Here is a 16,533-nt window from a genome sequence, read left to right on the forward strand (position 1 = left end):
ATGCCAGATATCAAACTATACTACAAAGCTATAGTAATTAAATCAATATGGTATTGGCACAAAAATAGGAATATTGACCAGTGGAACAGATGCGAGAATCCTGATATAAAACCATCCTCATATAGCCATCTAATCTTTGACAAAGCAGACAAAAATATACGCTGGGGAAAAGAATCCCTTTTCAATAAATGGTGCTGGGAAAACTGGATAGCCACATGTAGAAGGCTAAAACAGGACCCACACCTTTCACCTTTCACAAAAACCAACTCATGCTGGATAACAGACTTAAACCTAAGGTATGAAACTATTAGAACTCTAGAGGAAAAAGTTGGAAACACTCTCCTAGACATTGGTCTGGGCAAAGAGTTTATGAAGAAGTCCCCAAGGGCAATCACAGCAGCAACAAAAATAAATAAATGGGACATGATCAAACTACAAAGCTTCTGCACAGCCAAAGAAATAGTCATGAAAGTAAACAGACAACCTACAGAATGGGAGAAAATTTTTGCATCCTATGCATCCGATAAGGGACTGATAACTAGAATATACTTAGAACTCATGAAAATCTGGAAGAAAAAATCAAATAACCCCATTAAAAGTGGGCAAAGGACTTGAACAGAAACTTTTCTAAAGAAGACAGAAGAATGGCAACAAACATATGAAAAAATGCTCAACATCTCTAATCATCAGGGAAATGCAAATCAAAACCACAATGAGATATCACTTAACCCCAGTGAGAATGGCCTTTATCAAAAATCTCCAAACAATAAATGCTGGCGTGGTTGCGGAGAGAGAGGAACACTCCTACACTGCTGGTGGGACTGCAAACTAGTTCAACCTCTGTGGAAAGCAATATGGAGATACCTTAAAGCGATACAAGTGAATCTACCATTTGATCCAGCAATCCCATTGCTGGGCATCTACCCAAAAGATCCAATGACACTCTACAAAAAAGACACCTGCACTCGAATGTTTATAGCAGCACAATTCATAATTGTGAGGCTGTGGAAACAGCCCAAGTGTCCATCAATCCAAGAATGGATTAATAAAATGTGGTATATGTGTACCATGGAGTACTATTCAGCTCTAAGAAACAATGGTGATATAGCACATCTTATATTTTCCTGGTTAGAGCTGGAACCCATACTATTAAGTGAAGTTTCCCAAGAATGGAAAAACAAGCACCACATATACTCACCAGCAAATTGGTATTAACTGAACAGCACCTAAGTGGTCACATAGGTACTACAGTAATAGGATATTGGGCAGGTGGGAGGGGGGAGGGGGGCGGGTATATACATACATAATGAGTGAGATGTGCACCATCTGGGGGATGGTCATGATGGAGCCTCAGACTTGTGGGGGGAGGGGGGAAATGGGCATTTATTGAAACCTTAAAATCTGTACCCCCATAATATGCTGAAATAAAAAAAATTTCTCAGATAAAAACATTTTAAAAAAACCTAAATATCTAGTTTTTTTGTCTTTTCTTTCATAGGTTTAGAAAAATATATCTGCTTCATTTGGGGTTCCAAGGACACACAATTTTGCTGTTATGGTTGTAGTTAGTGCCTGTAGTTCTGAGGAAGTGTCTCAGGAGTGGAGGATGAATAATAATGCTTCCACCTAAGTCGACACGGGCTGTAAGGCATAGAAGTAAGTTGACTCAGGAAATTGGAGCCCCAAGGCTGCCCTGGTAGGCAAAACATTCATGTGGCATATTTATAAAATCATAACAAAATTTTGTTTTAAAGACAATACAAAATCCAGTGGATGTAAGGCTTATTTAAACTCTTAGACTGTGCATCTCATCTCTGTTTATTGGGTGCAGCTGAGGAGACGATGCCTGTGGCATCGCCAGGGCCGGTTCCGTGACCAGGCAATTGAAGGGTGCTCACAGTCACAGGACTGCAAATTGGGGGAGATGCACCACGGTCATTTGTTGTGACGTTTGCCTGGAGTAGAGACTTTGTTGTCTAAAGTTTTCAGTCTTGTCAGGTTGTCCCATATATAGAGAGAGCAAGCAGGCTTTTCTTGGAACTTTTGTTGTCTGTGCTTGTTGGAGTTTCTGGGTTTCTGTACTGTTCTCTGCCACTCAGGCTGAACTATATGGGGCTAAAGAAAACCCAGGAAATTTGCTGCCATGTTGGTTCTTGAATCCCACGGCTGCGGCCAGCCTGCCTTCTTCCCTCCAGCCTTTAGGGCAGGGGTCCTCAAACTTTTTAAACAGAGGGCCAGTTCACTGTCCCTCAGACCGTTGGAGAGTGCGGCGCACATTCCGCACATGCGCACTGTGGGCCCAGGACAAGTCGGCTGCTAAGCAGGACAGGCAGCAGAGGCAAAAACACCCAGCAGGCCGGATAAATGTCCTCAGCGGGCTGCATGTGGCCCGTGGGCCATAGTTTGAGGACACCTGCTTTAGGGCCTTCTTGTGATGTTCATTTCATACATGATGTCTAGGGTTTTAAGCTATGTTTAGTGGGATAGGGTAAACAAAAGTACACCTACTCTGTCTTTCCTGAGTCTGAGTTTATTTTTACATAGGATATCTGCAAAGAATGATTTGCCTTGATACCTGGACACTATTATGTGCTGTTTTTTTTTTTTTTTTTTTTTTCACATTGCTACCTTCGAAAGCAATCTTGAAGGTATTTGTTCATATTACAAGCAGGATGTTCTAAAAATAGGGGCTTGGAATACCACATGTGGCTTTCTTCTGATCTTTTTTGACTTAATGTGCACCACTTAAAAGTGTGTCTGTTTTTGCGAAAAGTTTATTCAGGTTGTGCAAAGAACAGAGTGAAGCTATGAATCTCAGGGTTCAAGGGGCAGTTCCCGGCTGGCCTTGGACCACCCTGCTCCCGTATCTAGAGAAAGGTCTCAAAAACTTACAGTCTCTTCGAGGTCCTCAACTTCCAGCTTTTCCATGTGCTCCTCTGTTACATTATTCCAGAAGTTCACTTCAGAAAGTAATTCCAGGTCTTTCAGATTTGGATGGCACATCAAAAGGAAGGCATTTGGAAAGGGGAACAAAAAGAATTAAAAAATTATTTTGAAAAAGAAATAGATTTATGGAATATACCCTTACCCTTCAAAAAATGCATACATTTGTCACAGTGACAAAGATTCTTTGCGTGATCAAACTTTTGTCAGGCTCCTGAACCTTCTCCCAGGCCCACCTGTGCACTTCCTTGAACAATCCATTTTTAGCAAAAACCCTGGTAAGTCAGTTTAGCAAGAACCACCCCCCACCCCGCCCTTGATATCCGATCACCATCTATCGTCCAATCAGGTTCCTCCTCCTCCACCACCCTTGGGCGCTGTCTGGTCACTATGGCCTACCTCAACCAATCTGCTAGGTTGGTTTAGCCAGAATCCCACTTTCCCCTAATGTTTCCTCTTAGTAATTTTCCATCCACTGACCCCTCCCCTCACCCTGCTCCTTGATTATCAAGTCCCACCTGCCCATTGTATTTGGAGTCGAGCCAACTCTCTCTTCCCTACCGCAGAATCCCATTGCTGTGGTCCCGGTATCACGCCAGTCCTGAAGAAAGTCTGCCTTACTGTGCTTTAACAAGTGTCATCGAATAATTTTCTCTTTACCAATGGATGGGAAAAGGGAGGGAAGAAGCAGAGAGTGACCAGCCCAGGGCCAGCTCTGAGAGAGGAGCCACCCAGCCCCACTGATTAAGGAGCACACAGGTGGAACTCAGTCCTGCTTTCACCTCCTCCACGCTGCAGGTGGTGAATTCCCTGTGATCCCAGGCAGGTGGGCCAAAGGATGGGTGGGGCTAGCGGTTGCTTTGTGCACGAATCTATAAGCTGTTTGAAAACCTTGCTACTCAAAGTGTGGTCCATGGATCTGCTTCGGGGAGCTGGTCAAACAGGCCCGATATCGGAGCTATTTCATCAGAATCTGCATTTAAACAAGATCCCCAGGTGATTGCCCCGAACGTTACAGTTAGAGCAGTGTGGCTCTGAAACCCCCACGAATCAGATTAAGACTGAGGAAACTGTGTTTATCAGTACCCTTCTAAGTGGGCGGTGGGGCCATGGGACGCACAGTTTAGAGTTTGAAAGAGTTTGTTTGATATTGGTGCATGTGTGTCTGTAAAACCTAATCCCTCTGTCCACACCCCCAGGCTCAAGTACAACAGACCATAGTCTTTATTTTTTTTTATTTTTATTTTTTTTCTAACTTTCCTCTTCTACTGGATAGACCATAGTCTTTAAATTGTTTCCCAGTGGGGATGAGTCTCCTTAACTGCAGGCTTTTGTTTTGTGGAGTGGGATTCTACCTCCCGGAAGATTCTCTCCTGTCCTACCCCCTCGTAGGATTCAACTAACCCCTTCTTGGTAGACATTTAATAAATACTTAAGGGCATTGTTTGTATGCACTTTAATTTATTCGCTACCAAATTGCAATAGGCCCCGAGTCTATCTAGGGAGGGGCACGCAGCCCTGGCGAACCCTGCTTGCCAGACTGCAGGAAACCCAGCACCCAATTGGACACTCTTTAATTCGGGAGTCCCTGTACCAGGGCTTTTGAGTAGAGGGATGGACTTCTGGCCCTGTTCTTTAGGAGGTTCTAGGGCTTTGTGGTCAATATGTCCCTAGGTTCCTTCCAGGACTTGTGGCAAGCTGGACCAGCAAGGGATCCACCTACCCGGGGCACCGTCCCCAGCCCAGGACACTCTGCAGAAAGCAGGGATCTTTGGATACATTATGTTGGCCTCTTACCATAATCTTCCTCTGACTCCACTTTAGGGACAACAGGCACTGAAAAAGAATAAGAAGAATTATGAATAAGATGTGGGATGGTGAACTAACTAGCCTGGACCCTTTACTCCCTGATGGAATCAATTTAATAACCATCTCCTAAATAGCTGGGGAGACTCAGGGTGGAGGTCATGCATTTTGGCATAAGAGGCTTCCTTGATCTTCAGCAGGTTGAAGCCTGAAGCACATGCTCAATGAACACTCATTCTCCTCCCTCTGTTCATGTCACCTTGCCCACTAGAGTTTATGTTCTGAGAGGAGGAGGTCGGTTTTGACCATCTTTATATATGCCCAGTATACTGTAGGGGTACCTTAAATGTCACTGAATGATCTAAGTATGAGTAACACCATTATTTGCCCTCCTCTTGGCAGTGGTAAATATTGTTTCCTCCCCTTTCGAACCTGCAGAGCTCTTTTTACTCTTGGGCTGCGTGTCTTGCCTGAGCCTTGACACTAAATTCCAGCGACAATGCTTTGGCCAAGTGGCCTTAATTAAGGCTGCCCTGGTCTCAAATGGTCAAAAGTGGGCTCTCCCTGACTGGGGGCATGCTAATTTGGTGCTTCTTACCTTCTCGTGGGTGGATCAGTAACTTCTACATGTCATTTAAATTCATTATATTATAAATTATACCTTCTTGTTCCATGGTGGCTTCTTGCACTGTTTGTAATGTCCATCTTGGAGATGGTTCTATTAAAAGGCAGAAGAGGTTTGGGCATTAATGATTTTCACCCTACACTTTCCAATGGGCTTATATTGGAGATTTGGGGTCTGAGGTTCTTTCTAGGCCCCCAAGGAAGATGGACAATGGGAAGGACTTTGGCTGGTGGGCACAGCTGGCACACATGGATGCCCATCCCGCCTCCTCCTCCCCCTGCTCCTCCCCTTCGGTGGCTTTGGTAACTTACTCTAGGAGTGCAATAAATCAATGGTCAGAAAATGTAGCCCCTCTGTGACCTTCTCTGGTCACCCCAGGCTAGTTTAGGTCCCCCAGATAGCTGGAGCGGCTGGGGTGGATGTGGGGAGAGACCTTAGAGAGATTCCTCCTGCTGTAGGAGCCACAGAGCCAGGTGGCTCCAAGGCCATGTGGACACGCAATGAGGTGTGCCTGTCACCATGGGAGGCGGGCATCTCTGTGTTCTGTTGCCAAGAGGTGCATAACAGGAACCGGCTGGGAGACCTACGGGCTGGCATAGACCCACTGGGATTTGCAATGGGAGGCTACTGTATTTTTCTAGGACTTTTGTAAGTTCTTGGTTACTCTTGTTTTCTGTCTTCTGGAATTTTGTGATCCCTGCTTTTTTTTTGCCACCATCCAGCCCCATTTGTTCTTTTCCCCCACTCCTAAACACATGTGTGCACCCATGTGCGTGCACACACGTGCACATACACACCCTCCATTTCATTTTTATTAGCAGGGGCTAGCAGGTTCATGGTGACAAAGCACAATGACTCTATTTGCTTATGGGAGTGTCCACATTTGTGACTGGCCCATGGCGTGGGGAGCAGAGGCTCCAGGACAAGCGTTGCCCCAAGGCCTATGGGGTCTGCAGTGTGGGCCCAGCGCCTCTGCAGACAAGGGCTCTGCAGTGTCAAGAAAACTCACTGTACCGTGGCATCGTTCTGCTAGGATGCATTTCCTTACAATGTTTCCCTGAGATTCCATCAGTGGTCCTGTTCTAGCCCCTCAGTCCAGGTGGGGAGTCTTGGTTTTGTGTGGCAGATTGTCAAATATTTAAAGTCAATTTTCGTATCTCAGAGTCACGTGTCTTCCAGACTTAACATCCCCTTTTGCTTCGACAGTTCCTTGTAGGATGTAGTCTCCGGGTGTGCTGAACGCCAGCCCTTCCTCTGAGCCCCCACCAAGCTGCTTCCGGCTCTCAGAGAGTGTGGAATCCCCCAAATAGAACACGCTGTCCCAGGGCTGGCCTTCCAATGCAGGGCAGAACAGCACTAAATCCCCCCCCACACACACACCTTTTTTTTTTTTTTTGAGACAGAGTCTTGCTTTGTTACCTGGACGGGAGTGCAGTGACATCATCATAGCTCACAGCAACCTCAAACTCCTGGGCTGAAGTGATCCCTCTGTCAGCCTCCTGAGTAGCTGGGACTACAGGCCTGTACCACCAAGCCCAGCTATTTTTTTCTATTTGTAAAATTTTTTTTTGTAGAGATGGGGTCTGACTCTTGCTCAGGCTGGTCTTGAACTCCTGGCCTCAAACCATCCTCCTGCCTCGGTTTCCCAGAGTGCTGGGATTACAGGCGTGAGCCATCATTATAACCTTTTAGTTGTGTTTGGTTACGTTAACTTTTCTGGCAATCACATTAGTTATCTATTGACTTGCTGAGTGTGGTTGAGTAAAGCATCTAACAACAAATGGGACTTCTCCACCCTGTATTCTCCATCCTGTTGTTTTTGGAGGGCTAATAAATAGCAGGATTTAATATCAATTGCCAGCATCTTTTGTCTAGCTAATTCTGGTCTGACGTTTCTGCCTGTCAAAATCTTTTAGGCCAGGCACGGTGGCTCACGCCTGTAATCCTAGCACTCTGGGAGGCTGAGGCGGGCGGATTGCTCGAGGTCAGGAGTTCAAAACCAGCCTGAGCAAGAGCGAGACCCCCATCTCTACTATAAATAGAAAGAAATTAATTGGCCAACTAATAGATATAGAAAAAATTAGCTGGGCATGGTGGCGCATGCCTGTGGTCCCAGCTACTCGGGAGGCTGAGGCAGTAGGATTGCTTGAGCCCAGGAGTTTGAGGTTGCTGTGAGCTAGACTGACGCCACGACACTCACTCTAGCCTGGGCAACAAAGTGAGACTCTGTCTTAAAAAAAAAAAAAATCTTTTAAAATCTGATTATGTTATCCTCATCATCCAATGGCCTCAGGGCATCTACAAATATAAATATTCCTTCTACATCTGCGTCCAAGTCTATCATAAAAGTGTTGCACTGGACAGAGCCCTGTGGTTCCCCACTGGAAACTGGGCTGACTCTGATCCACTAAACAGCATCTCAGTGTGGTGTTCAGTCAGTTACTGCCACTGATGATACCAGCTTACGCTAGCACCCGCCTACTGTTGCTCCATCTTGTCCGGGTACCTCGGGATGCCTTTGGAAATAAAATGCCATATGGAATTTGCCCTTATGGGGTTTCCACAGTTCCCTCATCTAATAACCTTATCAAAAAGGGACCCAAATGCTAATATTACATGATTTGCTTTTATTGATCCCAGGCTGGTTTCTTATGGTCATTTCGCTCTCAATATTTGTCCCAGATGGGTCACAGACTCATTTCCCCAATCTCCCACAATTTCTCAAAAACTGGAAACATGATTAAGCTATTTTCTCTATATATTCTGGGGCATATTTTATCTAGGTCAGGAGATAGCAGTTAGCATTCTTTTCTGATTTTTTTTCCCTCCAATCTTTGGTTTTTGCTGTTTCTTATCTAATATTCTTGTACCCTTTTCCATCTGAGGATAATTTTCCTTCACAATGAAGTCAAAATTAAACAGCAATTGAAGAACTTGACTTTCTCTGAATCATTCATCAACAGTCGGAGCCTACCTATCTTGATCTTTTTGCCCCACTTGTAATTTAAAAGGGCCTCTATCTTTGTTACTGCCTGTACTTATTATTATTGTTACTTTTTGGTAAGAATGTTTACCCTGGGATTCAGCTTTCCTAACACTATTCTTAAAGTTCCGAGCCATTTTCTTATATTTATTGTCAGGAACATCCTAGTCTTTTTAACCACTGCAAATGCTCTTTCAAAATCCAAGTCTACAGAAGGAAAACCTGTGCAAATACACTAGCTTGCACTTTGGGGAGCTTTCCAAACTTCTCTTCTGTCTGGCCAAGTGGCTCGAAGTATCACATCCGCCCTCTCTGTTAATCTTCACCCACATTTCTCTACATACAGCGTCTGCAGGTACACAGATTTCTATCTATAGCCCCCTTCCTACCAACACTATTTATTTGAAGTAGGACTGACCCTTTTATCACCATGATGCGATCTTGAATCAGGTGAGGGTTCAACAACAATTTCACAAGTATTTAACAGATATTTATGAGTACTGACTGTGTGCCAGGCACTAAGTCTTGAGGATTTCTGCAAGCGTTGGAAATAACGCTCTGGGTTAGGATTTCTGGTCTGCTTGGTTTACGACCCTGCTCTGTGCCTGGATAGATACACACCTGAGGTCATAAATAGTGTTTCCGGGCCTTCTGAACGCCTCCTCATATGGATCACGAGGTATTCTCTGTGCCTTTGGCAGTCTTTCCATGTCAGCCCTGCCACCCTCCGGAGTAATAGGTTTCAGGGATTTATCTGGGTGTTTTTCCTCCATATTTGGCTCGAAGTTCTATTTGTCGAGAACGGCCGTGCCATGTGAAACTCTGCCTCTGACCCGCTGGGGTTGAACAATCCCATAATAAAAACGCGCTTTAGAAACAGGAGCCCAGCACCCATGAAATTCATCCAAAACTAGAGGTTCTCTGGCTCTCCCTTGTTTTTGTGCCTGAGAAGCCTCTGGGGATCTCGTTAAGAATGCAGATTTCGGGCTGTCTCGGACAGGGGTTCTCATAAAGGCTAGGAAGCTGCATCTTCACAAGTGCCCGGCAACAGGACACAAGGGCAGGGTCTCACACACAGCCTTCTCGGGTCCCCTTTCTCCCCTCCCGTGTCCTTTCAAGCTTGACACTGGCACTTCACCAGCGATTACCCAGGAAATGACTTTCAGAATCCTGCTCATGAATATTTAGAGAAATGCTCAGATTTTCCCAGTGGTCATGCTCACTGACTGTGCAGTGGTTCCAGTTCTTGGGGCTCCCTGAGAGCACACGTGCTGACAAACGTCCCAAGTGAACCAGTGTCGCCTGTCACGTGCTGGGCCTGTCCTCTGCCTCTCCATCCTCTTAGAGGGTTGTAATGTCATTCATTTAAGCACATTTCAGCTACAAAATGGAGCAGGCACAGATAGGGGCAGGGAGGTGAGGTGACCGGGGAATCTAATTTACTGCTTCCATGACTACAGAAATAAATCTGTGAATTAGTGATGGATCGATCCCACTAAGGCAGGATTTAAATGATTAATCATGGCGAGACACGCTGTTCAGTCCCCAGGACCCTAGAGTGAGGGGTTTGGGGGCTTAATTGGGTGGAGAATTAAGACCTTTAATGGAATCTTGCTGGATTCTCTCCTGTGTGTCTCCTAACTGTTGCCACGGAGGTTTGCTACACGGGTGGTTTTGGCTGGCTCTGAATCAGGGCCGGCTCCGGCTGCACGCTGAGACAGTCTGGGGGGGCTGAGACAGTCTGGGGGGTCTGAGACAGTCTGGGGGGACTGAGACAGTCTGAGGGGGGCTGAGACAGTCTGGGGGGACTGAGACAGTCTGGGGGAGCTGAGACAGTCTGGGGGGACTGAGACAGTCTGGGGGGACTGAGACAGTCTCGGGGGGCTGAGACAGTCTAGGGGAGCTGAGATAGTCTGGGGGGACTGAGACAGCCTGAGGGGGGCTGAGACAGTCTGAGGGGGGCTGAGACAGTCTGGGGGGTCTGAGACAGTCTGAGGGGGGCTGAGACAGTCTGAGGGGGGCTGAGACAGTCTGGGGGGACTGAGTCTGGGGGAGCTGAGAAAGTCTGGGGGGACTGAGACAGTCTGGGGGGACTGAGACAGTCTCGGGGGGCTGAGACAGTCTAGGGGAGCTGAGACAGTCTGGGGGGACTGAGACAGTCTGAGGGGGGCTGAGACAGTCTGAGGGGGGCTGAGACAGTCTGGGGGGTCTGAGACAGTCTGAGGGGGGCTGAGACAGTCTGAGGGGGGCTGAGACAGTCTGGGGGGACTTAGTCTGGGGGAGCTGAGACAGTCTGGGGGGACTGAGACAGTCTGAGGGGGGCTGAGACAGTCTCGGGGGGCTGAGACAGTCTGAGGGTGTCTGAGACAGTCTGGGGGAACTGAGATAGTCTGGGGGAGCTGAGACAGTCTGAGGGGGGCTGAGACAGTCTGAGGGGGACTGAGACAGTCTGAGGGGGGCTGAGACAGTCTAAGGGAGCTGAGACAGTTTGGGGGGGCTGAGACAGTCTGAGGGGGACTGAGACAGTCTGAGGGGGGCTGAGATAGTCTGGGGGGCTGAGACAGTCTGGGGGGCTGAAACAGTCTGAGGGGGGCTGAGACAGTCTGGGGGGCTGAGACAGTCTGAGGGGGGCTGAGATAGTCTGGGGGGCTGAGACAGTCTGAGGGGGGCTGAGACAGTCTGAGGGGGGTGAGACAGTCTGAGGGGGCTGAGACAGTCTGAGGGGGCCGAGACAGTCTGAGGGAGACTGAGACAGTCTTAGGGGGGCTGAGACAGTCTGGGGGCTGAGACAGTCTGAGGGGGGCTGAGACAGTCTGAGGGGAGTGAGACAGTCTGAGGGGGCCTGAGACAGTCTGAGGGGGACTGAGACAGTCTGAGGGGGGCTGAGATAGTCTGGGGGGCTGAGACAGTCTGGGGGGCTGAAACAGTCTGAGGGGGGCTGAGACAGTCTGGGGGGCTGAAACAGTCTGAGGGGGGCTGAGATAGTCTGGGGGGCTGAGACAGTCTGAGGGGGGTGAGACAGTCTGAGGGGGCTGAGACAGTCTGAGGGGGCCGAGACAGTCTGAGGGAGACTGAGACAGTCTTAGGGGGGCTGAGACAGTCTGGGGGCTGAGACAGTCTGAGGGGGGCTGAGACAGTCTGAGGGGAGTGAGACAGTCTGAGGGGGCCTGAGACAGTCTGAGGGGGACTGAGACAGTCTGAGGGGGCTGAGATAGTCTGGGGGGGGCTGAGACAGTCTGAGGGGGGCTGAGACAATCTGAGGGGGACTAAGACAGTCTGAGGGGGGCTGAGACAATTTGAGGGGGGGCTGAGTCCCATTGGCTGTTCTCCACCTGATTATGTGGGTTCGGCCTCTTACCCCAGGGAACCAGTTTGTAATCTGGGAAGAAAATGGCCTGTGTCGCTGAGGGAAACCGTGCCTGTGTTCATGTAGAACAAGAACAGGAAGATGAATGAAGGAACAGGGGAGGGGACGTGGAAGGAAAGATCGAAGAAGCTATTTGTTCCGGCTCTTTGCTCTGTGCTCTTTCTCCGAGGGGGGTCTGGGACGGGAGGAGGTGGGTAGCAGGGCTGGCAGAGGAGCTATTAACTTCCTACCCCAGGTATGACTGCAGATGGCACAGGAAGCAGTAGAGCATCGTTAGCATGAGAGAGAAGGCTGGAGCCACAACATTTGACAAAAATGCTGCAAGACCCACAGGCAGCGCAGCGGTGCAGCGGCCGGCAGGGTGCAGCCGCCCTTACCCTCGTAGATCCATTCTGTCTGACAGCCCTCCTCCCTTGTGCGAGATGTAGCAAACAGCGAGGACGAGTCGGGAGGCTCATAGGCAGCTTCATTGATCAGTGGGACAGCAGAGTAGGTGGTGACCGTAGAGCTGCTGGCAGTTGGGCTCCTGTCAGAGGGGAGCACAGGGTGGTCAGCTTCCGGACGGCCAGAGACTGGCACAGCTGACAGTTGAATGTTCTGGGACGTTCCCCTCCCTTCCTGGCTCACGACTCTGCTCATTCCAGCGGCCCCTTCTGCCTCACAGTAGCCCCAAGCAGAGTGGACCAAAATACCAAATCCCATGCCACAGCTGTTTAAAAGCAAGCACCGAGGTCTGTCCCTGCGCCAGGCCTACTGCAAACCCCGCCACCATCCAGAAAGTTTCCCAAAGGGCCTGAGGGCAGGGCCCTGGGTGTGAGGTGCAGGCCCTGCTGTCTGGCAGCCCAGGATCAAGAGAGGTGACCCCAACACCCCAGCCACACTGCGTTCGTTCTCGGGAATCCCTGGCTCTTACCTGGAAGCAAGAGACTGTAATTGGAAGGCATGAGAGGGGTCTTTGGGGGTGTTCAGGCCCTGGCATTATTTCATGTACACTGTCCCAGTGGGCAGAGACAGGCACAAGGGAAAACGCTCACCATATAAATGGGTGGTGACTGTGGCTGGTAGGAAAGACATAGACTTGGGTGCGAGATGACCTGAGCTTAGATGTCGGCCCTTGCATTACAACCGGGGTGCTCTGGGTAAGCTGTCTGTTTGCTGCTGTTCTCACAGGGTGAGTACAATGGACCCATTTCCTATCCGGGTCAGGGTTCCTGATGCAGGGATGGGGAGGGGGTTGAGGGCAGGAATCTGGGGCTCCAGTGAAGGGGTGAAGGGAGAGAGGCAGAGGCTTCTCCCCCTCCCCCACTTTACCGATGAAGGAAGTGAGGCACAAGGAGATTAAGCGGCTGCCCTGGCTGGGGGGAGGACTGGAGACCCAGTTCTCCATAACCTGTCAGAGGCCTTGCCCTGCCTCTGGAGGTACGAAGCGTGGAGCAGAGTGGTCAGTGCAGAGCTAGCTGGTCAAGGGCAGCCCTGTGCCCCCAAGTGGTAACCTGTGGGTTTCCTACTCAGCAAAGCTGGGGTTTCACTCCTGTGGCTTGTGCTTTCTTTAGATCTAGTGAGTGCCAACCCACTGGATGTGACACAGCCACAAGGCCTGGGGATCAGGAACCTTGTGTGCCCATATACTGGTTTCTCTGGGGCTGGGCACGCAGAAGGCATTTACTCACTTATTCCACAGATATTTTATTGACTGTCTAGTGTGAGCCAAGTCCTGTAGCAGGATTTTAATGAATATTCACTGGACTATAATTTGGGCCTTGGAAATATGCCCGAGCTTATTCTCTTCCTGGATAGATTGCAACTTCCTTTGCGGCATTCATTCATCTGTTCTCCTGAGAGCACAGCCCGCAAGCCCTCTGCTGTCCCTCCCTGGTTGAGACCTTCTCCCCAGACTCAGACGGCCTCTGCCCTTCCATTTCTGGCTGTTCTGGATGCCCAGGACTCTGAGCCTGGAACCTGTCCCTCTCTTGTGACTGAGTGGCAGTGTAAGCAGGGTTGTGGCTTCCAGGAGTCCCCACTACAGTCCTCCTTCCTCAGGGGACCTGTACCCCCAACCCTACCCTGCCCCACTCCCTACCCAGCCCTGCTCCCCATCTTTGGGTCTCCAAGGTGCCTAAAACATAGTTTCTAAGTGTGAGTTTCCACCTGCTTTATCCAAAAAGAAAATTATTACCTTGCATTAAGATGAAACTTGGTTTTTGATGCCACCCTGCATGCTATTGAAAAAAAGAACAGAAAAGCAATATTGGCAAAAAAAAAAAAGCATCTTTCTATTTAAAAATGTGTTGTTAAGTATGTGATGCTGCGGTTGGTATAGAAATTTTGTCTTTTCACTTTTCTTCAGTGTTATTTCTCTTACTGGTATCTGTGAAAAATTATTAGGTTGAAATTTTATAAAATTAAAGAGAACTCAAAAAGGTAATTTTTAAGAAATCATGGATGTTGGAAGCTTGAGTTTGCTTTGCTAATCTCTTCGGCTATCATAGAAGCCACTCTCTGTCTTGGGACAAAGGACATCTGTCTAGCAGAGATGACTGAGTTACAGAGGATATAAATGTTTTAAGAATTATTTTTAATTTTAAAGAATCTGCTTATATAATTTAATCACCTGATTTTCTCGAATGATATGAAGTCAGGAATTTTATGTGCAATTGAGATAAAAAAATGCCACCAATTCTAGCCATTGAGAATGGCAACAGTGGGAGCAATAGAAGAATGAGAATCAGAAAACTTGAATTTGAAACTGAAATGTTGAACACTTATACATATCCATAGTTTGCCCATGCAACAGAATATTATTGAGGACTATTACTTAGCTATTAAAATCATGTCTATAAAAATTAAGCCACATGAGCGAATGGTGAAGTTACAATACTAAAAAAGTAAAACACAAACTTGTATAAACAGCATGTTCAAAACAGTAAAAACAAAACAAAACCACACGAGAAAATCAAGTCTAACACATCATGTGTATCAAAATACTATCAGCCAAAAATATGATGGCTCAAAATCAACGTACTGTGATATCTCCATAGCATACTAGCCACAGAGCATAATTCATCATTAGGAAGGTCCTGGGTTCTAATAAAAACAGAAGGGGTCTCATTATGGGGTGGTTTCATTCGATGGCATGTTCTATGGCAGCAGGAGAGCAATGTAGGTTAAACTTCTTTCTAGTACCTTCTTGCCTATGTGTTAAGGAGAGTATTTTTATACCTTACAATTATATAGTGTGGAGAGCTTTCAAAGCTACCAAATATGCAAAAAAATATGGGCAGAGGTACAGAAGGAAAATCACTAAAATGTGAATCAGCTTTATTTATATTTGGATGTTAGTAGGTTGGTGCATGTCTTTCTACTTTTCATATTTTCCATATTTTAAAGAAATGAACAAGAATAGATTGTTTCTTTGATGTCACTCTTCTAAAATTAAAATATGCACACAAATCATTAAAAAGCAGAGACAAAGGATGAAAGGAAGAAGGCAGGAAGAAAAGAAAGAGAAGTCACTAGAAGAGAAGAGAAATTTGGGAGCCTGGGGGATCTTCTGGTAATTTTCTGTGACCTTGAGCTATGCACATACCCTCTTTCTAGCTCCAGGTTGCTCATTTGTGAAGTGGAACGGAAGAGATTAATGGTTGGGAGAATTAAAGGAGAGGAAGATTGTGAAACATGCAATATGCACCCCATGCCATTGGACTGTGCTCCCCTACCTCCTTACACACAAGACAGATGCAGAACATGATGCTGTTTGTAGGCAGCACACTGAGGCTGGAGGCAACTGCCCTGGAGCTTAGCCACTCTCCCAACCCCAGGTGCTGACTCAAAATCCCAAACTGTGAGCATGAAAAGTTGGCCGGCTCTGCCATCCCTGCCTTATCTCTTGCACCTTTCTTCCAAAACACCCAGAGGAGGTTCCCTGTTGGAAATGGTCATCAACTCTCAATTGGAAATGGCAACAGAATCATAACATTTAGGCCAGACGGCACCCAGAGCTGCTGAGGAGCTAGCAGGGCAAAGAAAATCAAATCTAACACATCATGTGTATCGAAATACTATCAGGCAAAAACGTGATGGCTCGAAATCAACGTACTGTGACATCTCCATAGCATACTAGCTGCAGAGCAGAATTCATCATTAGGAAGGTCCTGGGTTCTAATAAAAACAGAAGGGGTCTCATTATGGGGTGGTTTCATTCGATGGCATGTTCTATGGCAGCAGGAGAGCAATGTAGGTTAAACTTCTTTCTAGCACCTTCCTGCCTGTGTGATAAGAAGAGTATTTTTGGCTGGGCCCGGTGGCTCACGCTGTAATCCTAGCACTCTGGGAGGCCGAGGCAGGCGGATTGCTGGAGGTCAAGAGTTCGAAACCAGCCTGAGCAAGAGTGAGACCCTGTCTCTATTATAAATAGAAAGAAATTAATTGGCCAACTAATATATATATAAAATTAGCCAGGCATGGTGGCGCATGCCTGTAGTCCCAGCTACTCGGGAGGCTGAGGCAGAAGGATTGCTTGAGCCCAGGAGTTTGAGGTTGCTGTGAGCTAGGCTGCCGCCATGGCACTCACTCTAGCCTGGGCAACAAGTGAGACTCTGTCTCAAAAAAAAAAAAAGAAGAGTATTTTTATACCTTACAATTGTATAGTGTGGAGAGCTTTCAAAGCATTTTCAGATATGTTACTTCATTTAACTATCACAACCACACTGGGAGAAAGGTGTTTTTGCACGTGAGGAAACAAAACTGAAACCTAGAGAAGGTAAATGACATGCCCAGGGCCACAGGTCCCACATGTGCTGGATCTTCGGA

At 47.5% G+C, this 16,533-nt stretch overlaps 1 protein-coding gene across 1 annotated transcript in view; it reads right to left on the reverse strand.

Annotated features, from left to right (window-relative positions):
• Positions 1 to 16,533, reverse strand: part of ERICH6B (glutamate rich 6B) — a 62,973-nt gene that overhangs the window by 26,139 nt on the left and 20,301 nt on the right. The window contains exons 4-8 of the mRNA XM_012782724.2: positions 13,901 to 13,943; positions 12,102 to 12,250; positions 5,411 to 5,467; positions 4,741 to 4,779; positions 2,893 to 2,981 (exon numbers count right to left, since the gene is read on the reverse strand). Coding sequence (XP_012638178.2) covers positions 2,893 to 2,981; positions 4,741 to 4,779; positions 5,411 to 5,467; positions 12,102 to 12,250; positions 13,901 to 13,943 — 377 coding nt within the window. The remainder of the gene's footprint in view (positions 1 to 2,892; positions 2,982 to 4,740; positions 4,780 to 5,410; positions 5,468 to 12,101; positions 12,251 to 13,900; positions 13,944 to 16,533) is intronic.

This window comes from Microcebus murinus, chromosome 13, assembly GCF_040939455.1.
Source record: "Microcebus murinus isolate Inina chromosome 13, M.murinus_Inina_mat1.0, whole genome shotgun sequence".
NCBI classification, from domain to species: Eukaryota; Metazoa; Chordata; class Mammalia; order Primates; family Cheirogaleidae; genus Microcebus; species Microcebus murinus.